General features: G+C 37.0%; 1 protein-coding gene across 4 annotated transcripts in view; it reads right to left on the bottom strand.

Moving 5' to 3' along the window:
- POLB (DNA polymerase beta) overlaps window positions 1-18,535 on the bottom strand; it is a 54,630-nt gene extending 36,095 nt beyond the window's left edge. For 3 of the 4 annotated variants that reach the window (XR_013172370.1, XR_013172371.1, XM_077152606.1), the window contains exons 1-5: window positions 18,329-18,535; window positions 17,954-18,011; window positions 15,472-15,538; window positions 9,881-9,955; window positions 9,188-9,246 (exon numbers count right to left, since the gene is read on the bottom strand). Coding sequence is in view for 2 of the 4 variants with exons in the window: in XM_077152606.1 (XP_077008721.1) it covers window positions 9,188-9,246; window positions 9,881-9,955; window positions 15,472-15,538; window positions 17,954-18,011; window positions 18,329-18,389 (320 nt within the window). In the remaining 2 variants the exon portion in view is untranslated. Of the gene's footprint in view, window positions 1-9,187; window positions 9,247-9,880; window positions 9,956-15,471; window positions 15,539-17,865; window positions 18,012-18,328 lie in introns of all 4 variants that reach the window. The other variant, XM_077152607.1, reaches the window with a different exon arrangement.
- Between the last annotated feature and the right edge of the window lie 390 nt (window positions 18,536-18,925).

Raw genomic sequence — 18,925 nt, 5'->3', positions numbered from 1 at the left:
ACTCAAAAATGGACAGCACAATAATACCTAAGTGTAAAGTAATCATGTTAAAACACTGAATGAAGCTGCATCTGAGCTATAGGTTTTTTTTGTTTTGTTTTGTTTTGTTTTTACTATTATTATTTTTATTTCTTTTCTCTACATTAACATTCTATATCTTTTTCTGTTGTGTTGTTAGTTCCTCTAAACCGATGCAAATGTACTAAGAAACGATGATCATGCATCTATGTGATGATGTTAAGAATTACTGATTGCATATGTAGAATGGTATGATTTTTAAATGTTGGGTTAATTTCTTTTTTTTCCGTTAATTAATAAAAAAAAAAAGCATTTTACTAGCTGAGCAGTTGTTGGAAGATAGAAATTTTTTTTTTAATCTTATAGAGTGTATCTCCACTGTATCATTTCCTTCCCCCTCTCTTTTTATTTGGAGGAGGGATGTCTCTCAACTGCTCAGTAGCTAACAATGGGATGCAGGTTGATGAATATGAATAAGGTCTTCTATAAAACTAAATGAGGGTAGGAGAAACCAGCTCTTCTGATGAACATGGGAATTTTCCAATAATGCTAGTCTTCATGAATAGGCTACTTCAAGACAGTTGTGTACTATGAATACTCAACTTAGTTGGTTTGCCTGGCTTAGTGTTTCATTTATTGTCTTGCTATGAAAAGCTTAATAGTACACAGAACATATTTTAAAGTAGTGGCAGGAATGTTCTTTGGTACTGAAAATAACCAAAATAATACCATACCAATATGCTTGATTTCTCACTGTTAAAAAGAGATTTTGGCATTTCAGTAACAGTTAGTTTGGTCTTTGACTCATCTATGTGTCAATATTATGAGAGAGGCAATTTAGATTATTGGATGTGATGAAGACAACCTTAATCAGAAAATCTTTTAATCCTATTTTCTCTTCTCCATTTTCTATTCTTGATTTTTGACATCCATTCTCTGGAAGTTAGTCATGACTGTTAACATACTTGGCATTGCTTAAAAAACTCCATTTTAAAATATGAACCATTTTTCATTTTTAATAAAGAAGTATGAATATAAGGGAAGAATTTAAAGCAAAAAAAAATCCCTTTTTATAGCTCATTTTCTCTGTACTTAAGGAGAATGCTCTTATTCTAAATAGAGTATGGCTAATTCTCTGATACCCCTACCCCCATTTTTGATGTACAGAATGCTATGGTATTGCTTAGAATTTCAGACATTCTCATAAACATCATTTTTGGTAAAAGTCTGTCTTTGCCAGATGATCTCAAAATAAATTTGGGCAATCCAATGTGAACTCCTGTAAAAAAACATAATTTAGCATTTCTGTAATGAGATATATTTTTAAAAATATCCCGATTCACTTGAGGGCTAGAGTTGCAAATACCAATGGTAGTATTTTGCCTAAGAATAACCACATATTAATCTATAAATATGGAAAGTTGCCTTGGTTTACTTAACCAAGTAAGTAAACTGGCAATAAAAAGCAAGTTTTTGTTATTTAATGATATTTCCTCTATAGAGACCAAAATACCTGAAACTTTTATGTCCTTTATAAAGTCAAATACTTTTCAGATAGGAATAGTCAACCTAAGCTGAAATGAACATGAGTAATGTCTTATCTCTATCAAAAGAAGTTAATAATCTAAATGGACTGCCATGAATCATTTATGTATTAAATTTGATAAATAAAATGGGAAACATTTCAAATCATTAGATAAATTCTGGTCTGGAATTGCATCCTTTCTTAAATTTTCTTTTTCATAGACCCAATATGGGAGTTTTAACTGTTAAGGGAAAGATTGTTGATGTGGAAGCATTCCCTACCATTCTTTTTTTCTCTTTGAGGAAAGATGGCTTTATAGTACATGTCACCAGGATCCATTTCAAGTTAACATTCAAATGTTGATGCTCATTTGGATATTTGACTGTTTTAAACAAAATTTTACAGTATGCTTTTCTCAAAGCTTGTGTTCTTAGTAATGAAAAAGATCAATAACTTAATTGGTGTGATTCAAAATATAAATAGTTTTGTGACACTAATCGTCTGCTCTTAATAACTTATAATTTGTTGCCCTCACGTGGAGTGACTCCTGCCACCAGAAAATACCTTTTTACCTGCAAATTAGAGTGAAAGTAGTATGTGACCTCCACTTTTTAGATGAGTAGCAAGCTTGTAATAGGGGCTGTTTGTCTTACCAGTTTGGGAATTTGTGCCTTGTTACTTTCTTAGGTTTGTCCCTTAAGTTTACAAAGACTTTAAAACACTTACTGGGAAGTGAGACAGCAAAGCTATGAGATAATCCTCTAGTCTTAGATGTAGAGAAATGAGTACTAGTTGATGCTAACATGTGTATACTCTGAGGGGCTTCCATCCAAGCTTTGACATGAATCTGCTAGACACAATTCTTTACTCCTTTAAGAATCTTTTTCCACAGCCGTTTTTCTTAGATTGCTAAGAACTTAGAAGCATCTGGTGTCTTTTTTTTCTTTTCTTTTTTTTTTTTTTTTTTTTGATTTTAACCTTCAACCTTTTAGGAAGCAAAGTTCTTTTTCCAGTAGGTATTGGCTGTTCCATAGTAACTCACTCACAGGAGTGTTTGTAGACTCTGCATGCTTTGTATGAGTTCAGTTTGAACAATGCGTTTTGAATCATTGGGGGTGCCCAGTTCTGGCATGTCTTCACTAATTGTGTTTATAAACACTTTCCATGTCATTTTCCAAATCTCACTTCCCACCTTATTCAGAGAGGTTAATCAAGGAATGAAATTTGTTTGGGGATGGGGATTAGGGTGGGTTGGGGATTTGAGAGAAGTCAACTTGGGATGTTTGCTTTTAAAGTGTTCTCAAGCAGTTCCTAACAGTATTGAGAGATTCCCTGGAATGATTGTATACTCAGTTTATTCTGGACAAAGTGGCAGTCTTTCTGAGATTTGCATTCTTAATGCAGGACAGCCTCTAAATTTAATCTGTAGTGTAACCTTGTTACCGAATTCAAGAAGATAAGGACAGACAGTGTTTCTGGCAAGTGCTCCCGAAGATGATACACATACAGTTCTCAGTTTTCTAGGTCTTTAATCCCATGGTGCTAGGAGATAATAATTTTTTTTCTGCAACTCTTCCCAAAAGCAGGAAAAAGAATTTTGGACTAGTAAGCAAGGGGTAACTGGACCATCCACCAAATTTTTTTTGTTCAAGACACACTAGAAACCCTCCTTTATATCTAGTAAGTGATAATAGAGGTGCTATGGATAGCCTTAAATTTGAAGGCATGAAGGGACAATAGAAAAATCTAAATTTGTAGCAGAAGAAAAACATGCCATTAGGTAAAGCAAAGCTGTAACTGCTAAGACTCAATGAAACTTCCACTTGCTCTAAAACCAGGGAAATCTTAAACTGGGTGTGATATATCTATAGATACATTTAGTCTATAGGTAAATACTTTCTAAATTGAGGATCTGTTTCTCTGTTGGTGATTCTCTAATTTTGGCTGTACCAAACTGTGGATACTCTTGCTGTGTTGTACCCAGTTGCTTTATTTTGATACTGCAACTTGAATTGGGGAGGAAGGGTGGGACATTTGGTGTGGGGGGCGGGGAGTGGGGCGATAAGTCTTTGAAGACATCAGCTCACTGTGCTGAGAGAGGGACCAAACTCAAGGAAACCTCTGATCTATAAATTCAACTGCTGCATTTTTTTAATAAATACATGTAAATGTCCTGTTGTAATATTTGATCTTGGAAATAAAAAAAACTTTTCAGTATTAAATAAATAAATAAATAAATAATGGGGGAACAAATGTTGATATAAATTTATTAGACTGAAATGCTAGTTACTAATGAAAGGGAGGGGTAAGGGGTATGGTATGTATGAATTTTTTTCTGTTTTCTTTTTATTTCTCCTGAATTGATGCAAATATTCTAAGAAATCGTTTACGGAGAAGATGGCGGCTTAGTAAGACGCGCGGGTCTTAGTTCCTCCTCCAGAAAAGCAACTAAAGAAACAGAAACAATACGAAACAGCTCCTGGAGTCACGACAGAGACCAAAAAGACAGCGTACCCCATTCTGGAACAGCTGAACGGGCAGGGAGATTCTGCTGGTGAGATACCCGAGGGGTGCGCGTTTTCCCGGCCGGGGCGGCTGGCGACTAGGGTCCCCTCCACGCACGTGGCTCCCCGGTCTGACTGGGAAGGTTGGATAGCGGGGCCCTCCCGTCACGCTTGGCGTTTCGGGCCAGCTGGGCAATTAGGACCGGCACTCTCCCAAGCCGCGGGGGCCAGCGACCCCCGCCTCCACGCGCGGTTTCCCGGGCCGACTGCCGTGCAGACAGACGAGCGCCACGAGCACCACCTACTGGGCAGGAAAAGAAAAACAGAGCCCAGAGATTTCACAGAAAAACCTTTCAACCAGCTGGGTCCCACACCCAGGGAAATCTGATCAAATGCCCAGACACCAGCAGAAAATAATGGATGACGCTCGGAAAATTGAAGATATGGCCCAGTCAAAGGAACAAACCAATAGTTCAAATGAGATACAGGAGCTGAGACAACTAATGCTGAATATACGAACAGAAATGGAAAAACTCTTCAAAAACCAAATCAATAAATTGAGGGAGGACATGAAGAAGACATGGGCTGAACAAAAAGAAGAAATAGAAAATCTGAGAAAACAAATCACAGAACTTATGGGAGTGAAGGACAAAGAAGAAAAAATGGAAAAAACAATGGATACCTACAATGGTAGATCTAAAGAGACAGAAGCTACAATTAGTGAACTGGAGGATGGAACATCTGAATTCCAAAAAGAAACAGAAACTATAGGGAAAAGAATGGAAAAACTTGAGCAGGGGGTCAGGGAACTGAATGACAATATGAAGCGCACAAATATACGTGTTGTGGGTGTCCCAGAAGGAGAAGAGAAGGGAAAAGGAGGAGAAAAACTAATGGAAGAAATTATCACTGAAAATTTCCCAACTCTTATGAAAGACCTAAATTTGCAGATCCAAGAAGTGCAGCGCACCCCAAAGAGAATAGACCCAAATAGGCGTTCTCCAAGACACTTACTAGTTAGAATGTCAGAGCTCAAAGAGAAAGAGAGGATCTTGAAAGCAGCAAGAGAAAAACAATCTGTCACATACAAGGGAAACCCAATAAGACTATGTGTAGATTTCTCAGCAGAAACCATGGAAGCTAGAAGACAGTGGGATGATATATTTAAATTACTAAAAGAGAAAAACTGCCAACCAAGACTCCTATATCCAGCAAAATTGTCCTTCAAAAATGAAGGAGAAATTAAAACATTTATAGACAAAAAGTCACTGAGAGAATTTGTGACCAAGAGACCAGCTCTGCAAGAAATACTAAAGGGAGCACTAGAGTCAGATACGAAAAGACAGAAGAGAGAGGTATGGAGTAAAGTGTAGAAAGAAGGAAAATCAGATATGATATATATAATACAAAAGCCAAAATGGTAGAGGGAAATATTATCCAAACAGTAATAATACTAAAAGTTAATGGACTGAATTTCCCAATCAAAAAACATAGAATGGCAGAATGGATTACGACCCAGCAATACCACTGCTAGGTATCTACTCAAGGGACTTAAGGGCAAAGACACAGACGGACATTTGCACACCAGTGTTTATAGCAGCATTATCTACAATTGCAAAGAGATGGAAACAGTCAAAATGTCCATCAACAGACGAGTGGCTAAACAAACTGTGGCGTATACCTACGATGGAATATTATGCAGCTTTAAGACAGATTAAACTTATGAAGCATGTAATAACATGGATGGACCTAGAAAACATTATGCTGAGTGAGTCTAGCCCAAAACTAAAGGACAAATACTGTAAGGTCCCACTGATGTGAACCGACATTCGAGAATCAGCTTGGAATATATCATTGGTAACAGAGACCAGCAGGAGTTAGAAACAGGGTAAGATAATGGGTAATTAGAGCTGAAGGGATACAGACTGTGCAACAGGACTAGATACAAAAACTCAAAAATGGACAGCACAATAATACCTAAGTGTAATGTAACTATGTTGGAACACTGAATGAAGCTGCACCTGTATATGGTTTTTTGTTTGTTTGTTTGTGTGCTTGTATCTTTTGTTTTTATTTTTTTCTTTTTCCTTTTTATATATATATATTATTATTAGTATTATTATTTTAATTGTCTTCTCTATATTAACATTCTATATCTTTTTCTGCTGTTTTGCTAGTTCTTTTCCTAAATCGATGCAAATGTACTAAGAAATGATGATCATACATCTATGTGATGATACTAAGAATTACTGAGTGCATTTGTAGAATGGAATGATTTCTAAATGTTGTGTTAATTTCTTTTCTTTTTTTTGATTAATAAAAAAATTAAAAAAAAAATATTCTAAGAAATCATGATGATGAATATACAACTATGTGATGAAAAAAGAATGTTCATTTTGTATGTTGATTGGTTTTATTAATAAAAATTTTAAAAAAAAATGCTTGTGTGCCATGGGCTATGTTTGGCAGGAAAATATCAACAGTACCACAGCAATACCAGGGGTACATAAGCAGGAAGGGATAAGAATCAAGGGGAGGTTTGGATTTTCTATTTGGCGAGGGTGTGTTTATTGGTTATCTTCTCCTTAGAAACAACGAAATTATCTAAAATTGAGACTGCTGATGGACTGTTAGCTTTGGACATTATACATGAGGCCCAGTAGATGAAGCTGGTTGAAAGATGTACTGACTGAGAAGTAGATTGGTAAAGGATGGTGTAAACATATGATTGAACACAGTGCTGCTCAAAACAAAGTTGTGAGGCATGCAATGATGTGAATGAACCTCTGGGACATTTGGTGAAGCAAAATAAACCAGAAACAAAACAGAAAATATTTATATGATCTCATTTAGAAAATAATTATAAGAAAGCAGGGCCCTAGATTGTAAGGTCTTGTAGCAATCACATTTTGTCCAGAATTGTAATTATTATTTCTGGATTTTTAGAGGCTGTTTATATATATATATATATATATATATATATATATATAAAACCTGGTATTCAGAGATAAGAACGAAGGCAATCAGGTGTAAGGAAGACATTGTCTATATTTCAGAACCTCACCTACTCTCTGAGACCAAAGGAAGAAAGGTTTATTTTACCTAGAACCTAAATTTTCTGTAGCACATAATCTAACTCAACCCGTCTAGATAGCTCATTTAAACAACAGAAACACAAGGAGACCAGGATGAAAATGAGGGCCTTAAATCCTATATAGCTTAATGTAATGCCTGGAGATACCCCAGCATATGTTAAGCAGATAATCAAAAAGGATTGGTAATCCTCGAGGGATAGGAGAATAAATATGGAACTATTAAACTTTACCACCAGGGAAACTCCTGATACTGTGTCAAACATTAAGGTCACTCAAATCAATAGGCAAAGCTGTTGGTCTTGAGGCTTGCTCTTGTGAAGCTTATGTATGTAGTCGAGAAGCGTAGCCTACCTAATAGGTGTGCCTAAGAGTCACCTCCAGAGGAACTCTTTTGTTGTTCAGATGTGGCCTCATTCTCTCTAAGCCCAACACTGCAAGTTAAATCATTGCCTTTCCCCCTGCATGGGACACGGGATGAAAGTCTCCCTAGCAGTGTGGGAAAGGACTCCCAAGGATGAGTCTGGCCCTGGTACCATGGGATCAACAATGACAGCCTGACCAAAAGGGGGAAAAGAAGTGTAACAAATAAGGTATCAGTCACTGAGAGAGTTCAAATAGAGTCGAGCGGTTACCCTGGAGGTTACACATGCTTCAGTTAGACATTGCTACCTATCATAACTTGCCAACCCCCAACCAAAACCATTCCTGCCAATCCTAAAGAATACTTAGGGCATTATATAAGATTTTGTAAAGGTTCCATGTACTAGGGTAACCTTCCAAAACCTACAACCTCCACATGGGTCCCTAGATCAGATTAAGTCCTAAAATGCAGAGAAGCAAGCCCTTCCAGAACATCAACTAATTCCATCCCCTTATCCCATATTAATGACAGCCCCTTCCAACATGAAAATGTTAGAATGGGCATAGCCCAAATACCCCTAAAGAGTCTGAGAAGTATCAAAGATGTTGGTGGAGATGTACAGAGAGGATCAGACTTAACAAATGAGTATGAGTGCTGAATCACTATACCGATATATCTTTTAGCCTCCAGGACCTTAGAGCAACTAGAAATAAAAACCTAAAATTGTGGAACTATAACCTATACCAAACTATGAAATTTGTTGTATAAGTACTTGTTAAAATGTACTTTGAAATTTACTGCTTTTATGTATATATGTTATTTAAAGAGAATGAGGAGTATAATAGAGAAGAATAGGATTTAACAAATGAGTATGACTGCTGAATCATTATATTGATATTTCTGTAGATCTCCAGTGTCTTAGAGCAGCTAAAAGAAAAAACGAAAAATCATGGAAATGTAACCCATACCAAACTTTAAAATCTGTTCTATAAGTACTTGTTAAAATGTACTTTGAAATTTATTGCTTTTATGTATATATGCATTTTAAAGAGAATGAGGAGTATAACAGAGAAGATAGGATTTAACAAATAAGTATGACTGCTGAATCATAATACTGATATTTCTGTTGGCCTCCAGTGTCTTGGAACAGTTAGAAGAAAAAATGAAAAATCATGGAAATGTAACCCATACAAACTCTAAAATCTGTTCTATAACTACTTGTTAAAATATATTTGGAAACATTGCTTTTTTGTATATGTTATATTTTACAATAAAAAAAAAATGCTTGTGCGCATGTTCCAAATTCAAAAGGTACTATGCTAGGTGCTATGGGAAAAAAAGCCAAAATGCTTAAGATTAATAAATATCATGTTTGGAGAGGTAAAAGCAGCACAACCTGAACAGAACGATAAGATGTACACAGAATAAGCATTAGTGAAGTTCAGAGGATGGAGAGATTATTTCTGGCTGAAGAATCAAAATGGTTTCATGAAGAAGGTAATATTTGTCTTGAATGGGAATTTTACAATGGAGGTAGTTACTTTGGAAAAATGAATTGTTTAGGCAAAGGCCCAGAAGTGGAAAGTTACAGGTTTTCAAAGGAAACAGTATGCAATTTAGGTTTCCTGATATAAAAAATAAAACCAACTGTACTATTGTGTCTGCTTTAAAAAGTAGTTCTTACCCAATGCCAGTAACGCGAGTCAGGAAGTTGATGGATGAACTTGTATCATCCTGCCGAATCTTTAATAAAAAAAAAGTCTAACTATAAGGTAGGAATGCTTTGAAGACTCAAGTGATCTTATCTGAAATATGCCAATCTGCTAACAGACATAAAGAGCCATGTATATGTGTCTGGATAACCCATTCAGAAGTTTCATATATAACCTAGGCAATTGTAGACAACTCTGTTCATTTGTTAGCAATGTTAGATATTGCTCTGTTAGATGTTAGCAATGTCTCACCTTCTAATTTATCAATAATTTTAAAAGGCCTATTCATAAATACCAGAAGTAATATAATTATTGTCATGGTGAAACAGAACTATAAAAATGCTTAAGAGAGTTTAAAGCATAGAAATTCTAAATATATAATTATCTTTTGAAGATTATAATCTCTTTTTGAATGGTACTAAAAATAAGGAATTAATTCTATCATAGATGCTAACAGTCTCTTAAACACCACATAAAATAACTGAATGTTTTACAGTAACAATATACAAATTTTAAAATAGAACAGTTGAAGCCCATAAACTCCACTTATCTCTTTTCCTCCCAGTCTCAGCAGAATATCTGACATCAATCATCCTGCAATGGTCTACATATTTGCCATCAAGGCACTATAATCAAGTAAATAAACACATAAGTTACTATTTTACCTTTTCCAGTTTACGCAATTTTCCAGTCGCTAAAAATTCATCAATCTTTTCAGCAATTTTCGTTCCTACTCCAGGCTGCATAGAAAATTAAAAACATAAAAGTCATAGAAACATAATGCTTATCAAAACACTAGAAAAAAAAGTAAAAACTAGGAACTGAAAGACAAATGATCATCAAATGATAAATGTAAAACAAAAAACACAGAAAACTGAACCCCAACACAAATACACAAATATATTCTTCAGAGGTAAATACTGAAATGACTAACAAAAGAAAAGCCCAATAAAATTATTCTAACGAATCTTGCTTTTTTGAATTAATATTGTAGAAAATACAGAGCTGCATAAAGAAGACTATTAAAATCATTTGTTAATCTCAGTTGCCTAAAAATTAAAGTAAACTGTAACCAGAAATGCAAATCAAAACCACAATGAGATATCATCTCACACCCACTAGAATGGCCATTATCAAAAAAACAGAAAGGACAAGTGCCGGAGAGGATGTGGAGAAAGAGGCACACTTATCCACTGTTGGTTGGGATGTAAAATGGTACAACCGCTCTGGAAAACAATTTGGCAGTATTTCAGGAAGCTAAGTAAGTACAGAATTGCCATATGATCCAGCAATCCCATTGCAAGGTGTCTATTCAGAGGACATGAGGGCGAGGACATGAATGGACATTTGCATACCAATGTTTATAGCAGCATTATTTACAATTCCCAAGAGAAGGAAACAGTCCAAATGTCCATCAACAGATTAGTGGCTAAACAAGCTGTGCTACATAAACATAACGGAATATTACACAGCTGTAAAACAGAATAATGCCACGAAGCATGTAACAATATGGATGGACCTTGAGGACATCATGCTGAGTGAAATTAGCCACCAGAAATAAAAGGACAAATACTCTATGGTCTCACTAATAGGAACTAACATTAATGAGTGAATTTGGAGAATTGAAGTTAAGAACAAAGGTTATCAGAGATAGAAATAGAATAGAGAATGGGCAATTGGTGCTGAAGGAATACAGACTGCAACAGCACTGACTGTAAAAATTCAGAAATGGACAAGCGCAATACTACCTGATTGTAGTACAATAAGTACACTGAATGAAACTGAATGTGAATATGACAGAAGGAGAAGGGCTGGGGGCACTTATGAAACCAGAAGGAAAGACAGAGGATAAACACTGACATAGTATAATTTAGGAATGCCTAGAGTGTACAATGACGGTGATTAAATATACAAACTAAAAAATCTTTGTGCATGAGGGAAACAAATAAAAATCTTTCTGCATGAGGGAAAAAAAATGCCATGAGTGTACAATGATGGTGATTAAATATACAAATTAAAAAATCTTTTTGCATGAGGAAAAACAATGTTAGTATTGCAGGGTATTGAAAATAGATGAAAAAGTACAATCAATGTAAGCGAGGGTCTATAGTCAACAGTAACATTGTAATGCGCTTCCACTGAATGTAACAAAGGCATTATGCCAAAACTAAAAGTCAACAGGTAGGAGGACTGGGAAAGGGACATGGATTCTGTGTGGAAGAAAAGGAAATGTCCTCAGATAGAGTATGGTGGCAAAGGCATGTCTATACAATTAGTCTGGATTGTATGATGTGTGAATAAAACTGTTTAAAAATGAACAGAGAGAAACAAGTGCTAGAGAAAATGTGGAGAGAGAGATGTACCTATTCACTGTCAGTAGGCAGATGAGGTCTAGCCCCTTGGAGAGCAGCGTGGTGGTTCCACAGGAGGCTAGCGGTGGGTTTGCCATATGATCCTGAAACCCTATTGCTCAGTATATACCTGGAGGAACTAAGTGTAGAGACATGATTAGGCATTTACACACTGGTGTTAAGGTGGAAGTGTACTTGATCCACAATGAAAGGAGGTAGCCTAAGGGTACAAGGACTGAGGAATGGAAAAGGAGAATTATGGTATATATATACAATGGACTACTGAGCTGCCACAAGAAAGAATGAAGTTGTGAGGCATGAACTAGGTTAATGAATCTTAAGAGTTGTACGTTGAATAAAATGTCAGGAAAAAAAGACAAATATGATCATGCCTCAATCACATGGACTAACTATAATATAAAAATTCAGTGAAAAATTCCATAAAGTCAAGAGTATGGGTTATCAGATTGGGGCTTATTGTAAAGGGCCCTAAATTGTAAGCTCTTATAGCAGTCACATATATTCGTGAGGTGTAACTCTTACTTCTAAATTCTGAGATACGAAGCTGTTTGTAAATAACTTGGTCTTTCCCAGAAACTTTGGGCTGGGCACTTATGTGACACCTGAGACTCAGAGTTAGAGCTCTAAAGCCAAGAAAGTGAGCAGTACCCCATATAGGAACTATTTAAAAAGCTGAAAAAGGGATCAGACTTCAACTAGGGATATGACTGAAGCTGATAAGGGTAGGACTATGGCATACTAGAAGACTGGGTAAAGGATGATATCGTCCATATTTTAAATTCTCAACTTCTGGGCGATACTAAAGGGTAAGATGTTTATTTGGTGCAAAATTTATATTTTGGGTAGTGCATTTCCTAATTTAACTTTTACAATCAGTTTAGTTGACCACCATAAGTACATAGAATCTTGAACAGGGAGTGAGATTTTGTTGGTTTGTCCAAGTTAGTGTGATACATTTATAAATCCCACAGTGATTTGGGCAGTAAATAAAGTATTTGCAGGGTCCCGTTGGGGGAATGGGGAAAAGGGGTGAAGTGTTCAACTTCCCCTTTTGGAGAATTTCTGATATTCTCAAAAGCAGTGGGGACAACCAAATCAACAGGCCGAGCCCTCAATCTTGGGATTTGCCCCTATGAAACTTATTCCTGCAAAGGGTAAGCTAAGTCTATTTAAAAATAGGCCTAAGACTAAGAGTCACCCCCAGAGAACCACTTTTGTTGCTTGGTTGTGGCCACTCTCTCTCTCAGCCAACACAGCAAGCAAACTCACTGCTCTCCCTCTCTATGTGGGCCATGACTCCCAGGGGTATAAACCTCCCTGGCAATGTGGGCCAGAAATCCTAGAATGAGCTGGGACTCAGCATCAACGGACTGAGTAAACCTTCTCAATCAAAAGGGAGAAGAGAGAAATGAGACAAAATAAAGTGTCAGTGACTGAGAGATTTCAGAGTCGAGAGGTTATCCTGGAGGTTATTCTTATGCATTATATACATATCCCCTTTTTAGTTTATGGTGTATTAGAATGGCTAGAAGGAAGTGCCTGAAACTATAGGGTTGTGTTCCAGTAGCCACGGTTCTTGAAGAAGATTGTATAATGAAACAGCTTTTGCAAAATGTGACTGTGTGATTGTGAAAACTTTGTTTCTGATGCTCTTTTTATCTATGGTATGGACAGGTATGTAAAAAATATGGGTAAGAAATAAACAAATAATAAGGGGAACAAAGGTTAAAATAAATTGAGTAGATTGAAATACTAATGGTCAATGAAAGGGAGCTGTAAGGGAGCCACTGATTGTACACCAAGCTGTAAGGTCATGGCATGTATGAGTTTTTTCTTTTTTTTGCTGGAGAGATACAAATGCCCCAAAAAATGATTATGGTGACAAATACACAACTATGTGATGATATCGTGAGCCACTGATTGTAGCTATGTCAAGAATGTTTCTATAGCAAGAATGTTTATATATTTGTTCATTGTTCATCATAAAAATATTTTTTAAAAAACAGTCCCAAAAATCACCCCCAGAGAACCTCTTTTGTTGCTCAAATGTGGCCTCTCCCTCTAAACCAACTCAGCAAGTGAACTCACTGACACCTCCCTCCCCCCAATGTGGGCCATGACTCCCAGGGGTGTAACTCTCCCTGGCAATGTGGGACAGAAATTCCAGGATGAGATGGGATCCGGCATCAAGGGATTAAGAAAACCTTCTTGACCAAAAGGGGGAAGAGAGAAATGAGAAAAAATAAAGTGTCAGTAGCTGAGAGATTTCAAACAGAGTTGAGAGGTTATCCTGGAGGTTATTTTTATGCATTATATAGATATTCCTTCTTAGTTTATGGGGAATTGGAGTGGCTAGAGGGAAGTACCTGAAACTGCAGAGTAGTGTTCCAGTAGCCTTGTTTCTTGAAGATGACTGTATAATGATATAGCTTTTAGAATGTGACTGTGCAATTGTGAAAACCTTGTGTCTGAAGTTCCTTTTATCTAGGGTATGGATAGATGAATAAAAAATATAGATAAAAAATGAACAAATTATAGGGGGAACAAAGGTTAAAATAAATTGGGCCAATGAGAGGGAAGGGTAAGGGGTATGGTATGTATGACTTTCTTCTTTTTTCTTTCTCTTTCTGGAGTGATGAAAATGTTAAAAAAAGGATCATAGTGATGAATACATAAATATGTGATGATATTGAGAGCCACTGATTGTACACCATGTATGGAACATTTGTATGTTAAGAACGTTTGTTTGTTAGGTTGTATCAATAAAAATATTTTTTAAAAAAGATGTGGTACACGATTACTATGAATAATTTGTCACTGAATCATAAAATGTACAAGATTTATGGTATTGTAAACATAAAAAGGAAACATAAAGAGGACAGTTATCATTAATATTCTCAAGGCTCTCAGGAGAAAGTTGAGGACAATAAAATACTAATACCACTATTCCAGAGGAACTCTGTGAAACACAAATTGATAAAGAACAGAAGGAGGTGATAACTATCAAAACGAGGACTAATGAAAAGCCATGTCAGTATGGCACTGAATTAAGTACCAAGAACATAAAGATGAAAAAGCTGTCCTTAATTTTGAAGTACTTAGAATCTTTTAGTGAGACTTAATGAGAGAACAATCTGACTAGTAATTGGTGAACTTTCCTAGAATATTATTTTTTTCTTTGCTTTGTTAGATAAGTTGTGGGTTTACAGAACAATCATACATAAAATACAAGATTCCCACATATTATCCTATTATTAACACCTTGCATTTGAATGGAACATTTGCTACAATTGATAACATGCTTTTATAGTTGTATTACTAACTATTCCTAGGATAATTTTACTGATATTATTACAAATTACTAAGACATGTGGCCCTCTAGAAACTGTGAAACTACGAATATGCAGGACTTCACGGAAATTACAAAGAGCAGGGCTAAATGCCATAATTTACAAAGGGCTTCATTAGGTGTGTATTAGTAGTTAAGAATTCTGTGACAAACACTTGTTCTCATTAACGCACATAAATTCCTATACCCTAGGATCACAGAAAGATAGCTGGGGACCTGATATACTAGTACTACTCTGTTACCACCTTCTCTTGGGGACTACTACTCAGGCTGAAAATCATTGTAATAATGAGTGCAATGTATAAGGCTAGAGTACAGAAAGAAAATTATATTTTTAAATGTTTAATCCATCCCAAATAAAAACACTTTGAGCTTGAAAAATTATACCTGAAACAACATTTTCTCATACAAGAAATGAGAAGCCATGAAGACTGCCTGTATGATTCAAGACAGCTTCAGAGAGGTGAGTTTAGTTTTGTGAGAACCTGTCAAATTTTTATATGTGTGAACTCTTCAACTTACTCACTAAACTTACCAATTTCTTAGCTTCTGCTCCACTCTTTATTTTGTGTGGGTACTTTGCTATCACAGATGCTGCTTTTCTATAAGGAAAAAAAAAAAAGAAACCAATTAGAAATTCAGTGAGTTCTTAATTTTTCTAAAATTGAAGTACTCATACAAATTCCCACTTAAACTTTCACCAAGGTAACTAATTTTCCACCTCCATATAAAACTTTAAAAACTCAGATGAGCTGAAAAATCTGTTTCTCTTAACTTTTTAAGTGTCTTTAAAATTCTCACACTTGAGAATATTTTAACTACACGTAAACTAGGGAGATTCAAGAGACCAGTGGCCTTTTCTATTTGTGAGAAAGTGGGTCTTTAGTTTTTGGGTTTTTTTTCGCTTGCACCAGGAAGTGAACCTGGGTCTCTAGCATGGCAGGCTAGAACTCTGCCTGCTGAGCCACCATGGCCTGCCCTTTAGTTTTTTTTTTTTAATAGCCAGTTTTTAGAAACTGTTCATAATTTTCTTTCACATAATATGTCACCATATTCAGACCACTAGATACCAAATCTAGGCTGATATATGGCTGCTTTATAAAATTACTGATTTAAAATTGTATTCCACTATATCCTTATGCCAGTTATTCTTTTTCCATTGCTTCCTTTCACTTCAGCATAAAGTAGTGATTCATGATTCTTGCTAACCTCCTCAGATACATAGATCAGTAATCTGGTAACAGATTGGCACATCTAGGAGCCTATGGAAATTATCCTATTATAAAATCTCAATGCTAAATGTAGTTTAGAGTTGATGCTGATAAATATGATCATACTTCTTTGTGTAACCTAAATATTGGACAGTCTTTGGAGTTTTGGTTTATCAGTCTATTCCAGCATGTATAACCCTTTAGATTTGGATTTTAGCTTCTCCATCAGAAAATTGCTGCTGCTGAGTCTGGATAGGAGGGGTTGAAAACAGTTTAAAGAGGAAATTGTTTCAAGTAGTTCCAGACAAATGGCACTGTGGGTCAAAGCTTAAAAAGGAAGAATTAGATCATGAAAGTTTTTCATATACCATGATGCATTCAGGCTTTATCAAGGTAAAGAAGAAATATTTAATTATTTGATATGATGAATGACAATGTCAGACAACTATTTTCAAAGGTCACCTTAGCCACGATCAAGTGAAATGTACATTGATTGGGGTGGGAAAGACATACAGGGGTTATCTATCTTTCCAGATTTATTTCCCACTCACACCACATCCCTTAAGCAATATGAATTGCTGACTTCTCAGAAAATGTTCCTTCATGTTGTCATGCCTTGGCACATTGGGTTTTCTTTGTTCAGATTGCTCTTCCTCTCACTTATCAACTAATGGGCTCCTTTACTATTAAACACTGCCTCTCTGAAGCCTACGTGGCCCAAATAAAAGATAGGGTCGAATATTCTCTGGTTTCTAGGTGACCATATGTGTGGATAGCTGTACAGTTTACATAGGATAAGAATGACAAAAAGGATGAGGAGTATTCGGTTTTGAGTATGTTGGGGAAGGAAAGGAGGAAGTTGAGTTTAGTTTTGTAAGGGTAAAAATAAAGGGTATAAAGGGCTAAAAATCTGAAAAAAGCCCAGTGAGATACAGATTTGGAGTCACTAATTAGTAAGTGGTACAGAAAGCCAAGTAAGATTGCCAGCGAATGTACAAAAATGAGAAAACAGGGCTAATGGCAGACCACTAGAAACTATCAACATTTAAAGATGGAAGAGGTACAAGAATAGAAAGGAATGCCATTGTGTAAACCAAGGAAAAGTCTTGCATGGAATGAGCTAGTGGTGAATGCTACCAAGAGTCCAGTAAGATGAGATAAGTAGGTAAGAGCATGGAATTATACTGCAGTGAGTTAAGGAATGAGTAAAGATGAGAAGTTCAGGCAATGAACACAGATTATTCTTCAAGAAGGTTAACACTAAAGTAGAGGGAATAAAGTGCCAGTTATAAGAAAGTTAAGAAGATTGTTTTGTTTTTGCTTTTAAGAGCAAAGAGACTTGAATATGCTCATAGACTAAGGAGCTGGAAGCAAGTATATATAATAATGGCTAGGACAAGATCCTCGTAAAATGGAAAAGGATGGGATTGAATGAAGATATGACAGACTCAGTCACAAACCAGTAAAATGGAAAGGTGGAACGACAGGATTCCTTGAACTACATCTATTTCACAGCACAGACCCCTTCCCTCCGTTTTCATTATGTTCTAAAAATCATACTGCATTTCAAGTAATTCACATTTGATGGTGGGAAAAATGCACACTAGGTTACATCTATTTTCAATCAGAATCGGGAACTGAGCAGAACTTATCCTACACAACTCTGCCCAAATTCTTTCAGAAATATTGCAGTGAGATAGCCCTACGGAATAAATAACCTTGGTTCTCGCTTTTTCCCCTTGCAGATGGTCCAAATACCCACTGGACCCAGCACGCGTGCTACCACAGAATGCTGCGCCGTCCCACCTGTAAGCATTGTATTTGTGGATAGCCTGGTTCACGTTCTTCTCGAAGTTCGCGAGTTCTGAAAGGCAACAAGAGGCTAGAGTGAACAAGAACCACAAGTAAACAAACGGGAACTGAGTTTCCTGGAAAGGGACGTGAGCAATGACCACTGGCTTCTCCACGGGCCAAGCCGGGGGTAGCCCAAGCTATGACTCAGACTGCCGCAGGACTGACAACCAGCCACGAGCTCGGACGGAAGATCTGGACGGAAGCGAGGGGTCTGGGGGCCTCGGACCGAACCCAAACACTGGGCTGTGGGGGCGGGAGAGAAGGAAGGTAACGCAATGCGGTGAAAGAACAGGAGATGAAAGCGGCGGGGCCCGGCCCGGTGCTAACCCGTAAGCATGTCAGTAATTCCCCCGTTGAGAGTCTCCTGTGGCGCCTTCCGTTTGCTCATGGTGGCCTGCACCAGAGTCCTCAGAGCCTGGAACTCACCCCAGCTCCCAAAGCTGAGGAGGGGCCGGGAATTGAAGACGAGGCAGCACCGGACCAGCCCAGTCGTAGCCAGCGCGACCGGCTGAACAATGGCCGCTTCTGACAGGAGGCGCGGCGCGCGTGGTGACGTCATGCGTCCAGGGGAGGGTCCAGGGGCGGGGCTAGAGAGGCTCAACCACCACGCGGGAGAAAAGGTAATGAGTGGGATCTGAAAGAGGAAATCGGTCCTGCGCTTGAAATTAGCAGCGGAGAAATGGATATCTGAGAATTACATCCCAGGGGGCTTCTCAGGAGAAGTCCTGGATTCCTAACCAAAGAGGTTATATCTGTTGCCCATTTTATTGTTCTGGATTCTTCTTTCCAGAAAAGGAAAAATAGGAGTCCGATTTTGACTGAAAATATATAAGATGGTGTGGTGGGTGGATATAATACTGAAGACTGCCCTTGTGTGCATATGATATGTGCACAATAATAGTTATTAAATGCATGACGTATTTT

This window comes from Tamandua tetradactyla, chromosome 3, assembly GCF_023851605.1.
Source record: "Tamandua tetradactyla isolate mTamTet1 chromosome 3, mTamTet1.pri, whole genome shotgun sequence".
In the NCBI taxonomy this organism is placed as follows: domain Eukaryota; kingdom Metazoa; phylum Chordata; class Mammalia; order Pilosa; family Myrmecophagidae; genus Tamandua; species Tamandua tetradactyla.
The sequence above is the reverse complement of the archived record's forward strand: the minus strand, read 5'-3'. Positions and strand labels throughout refer to the sequence as shown.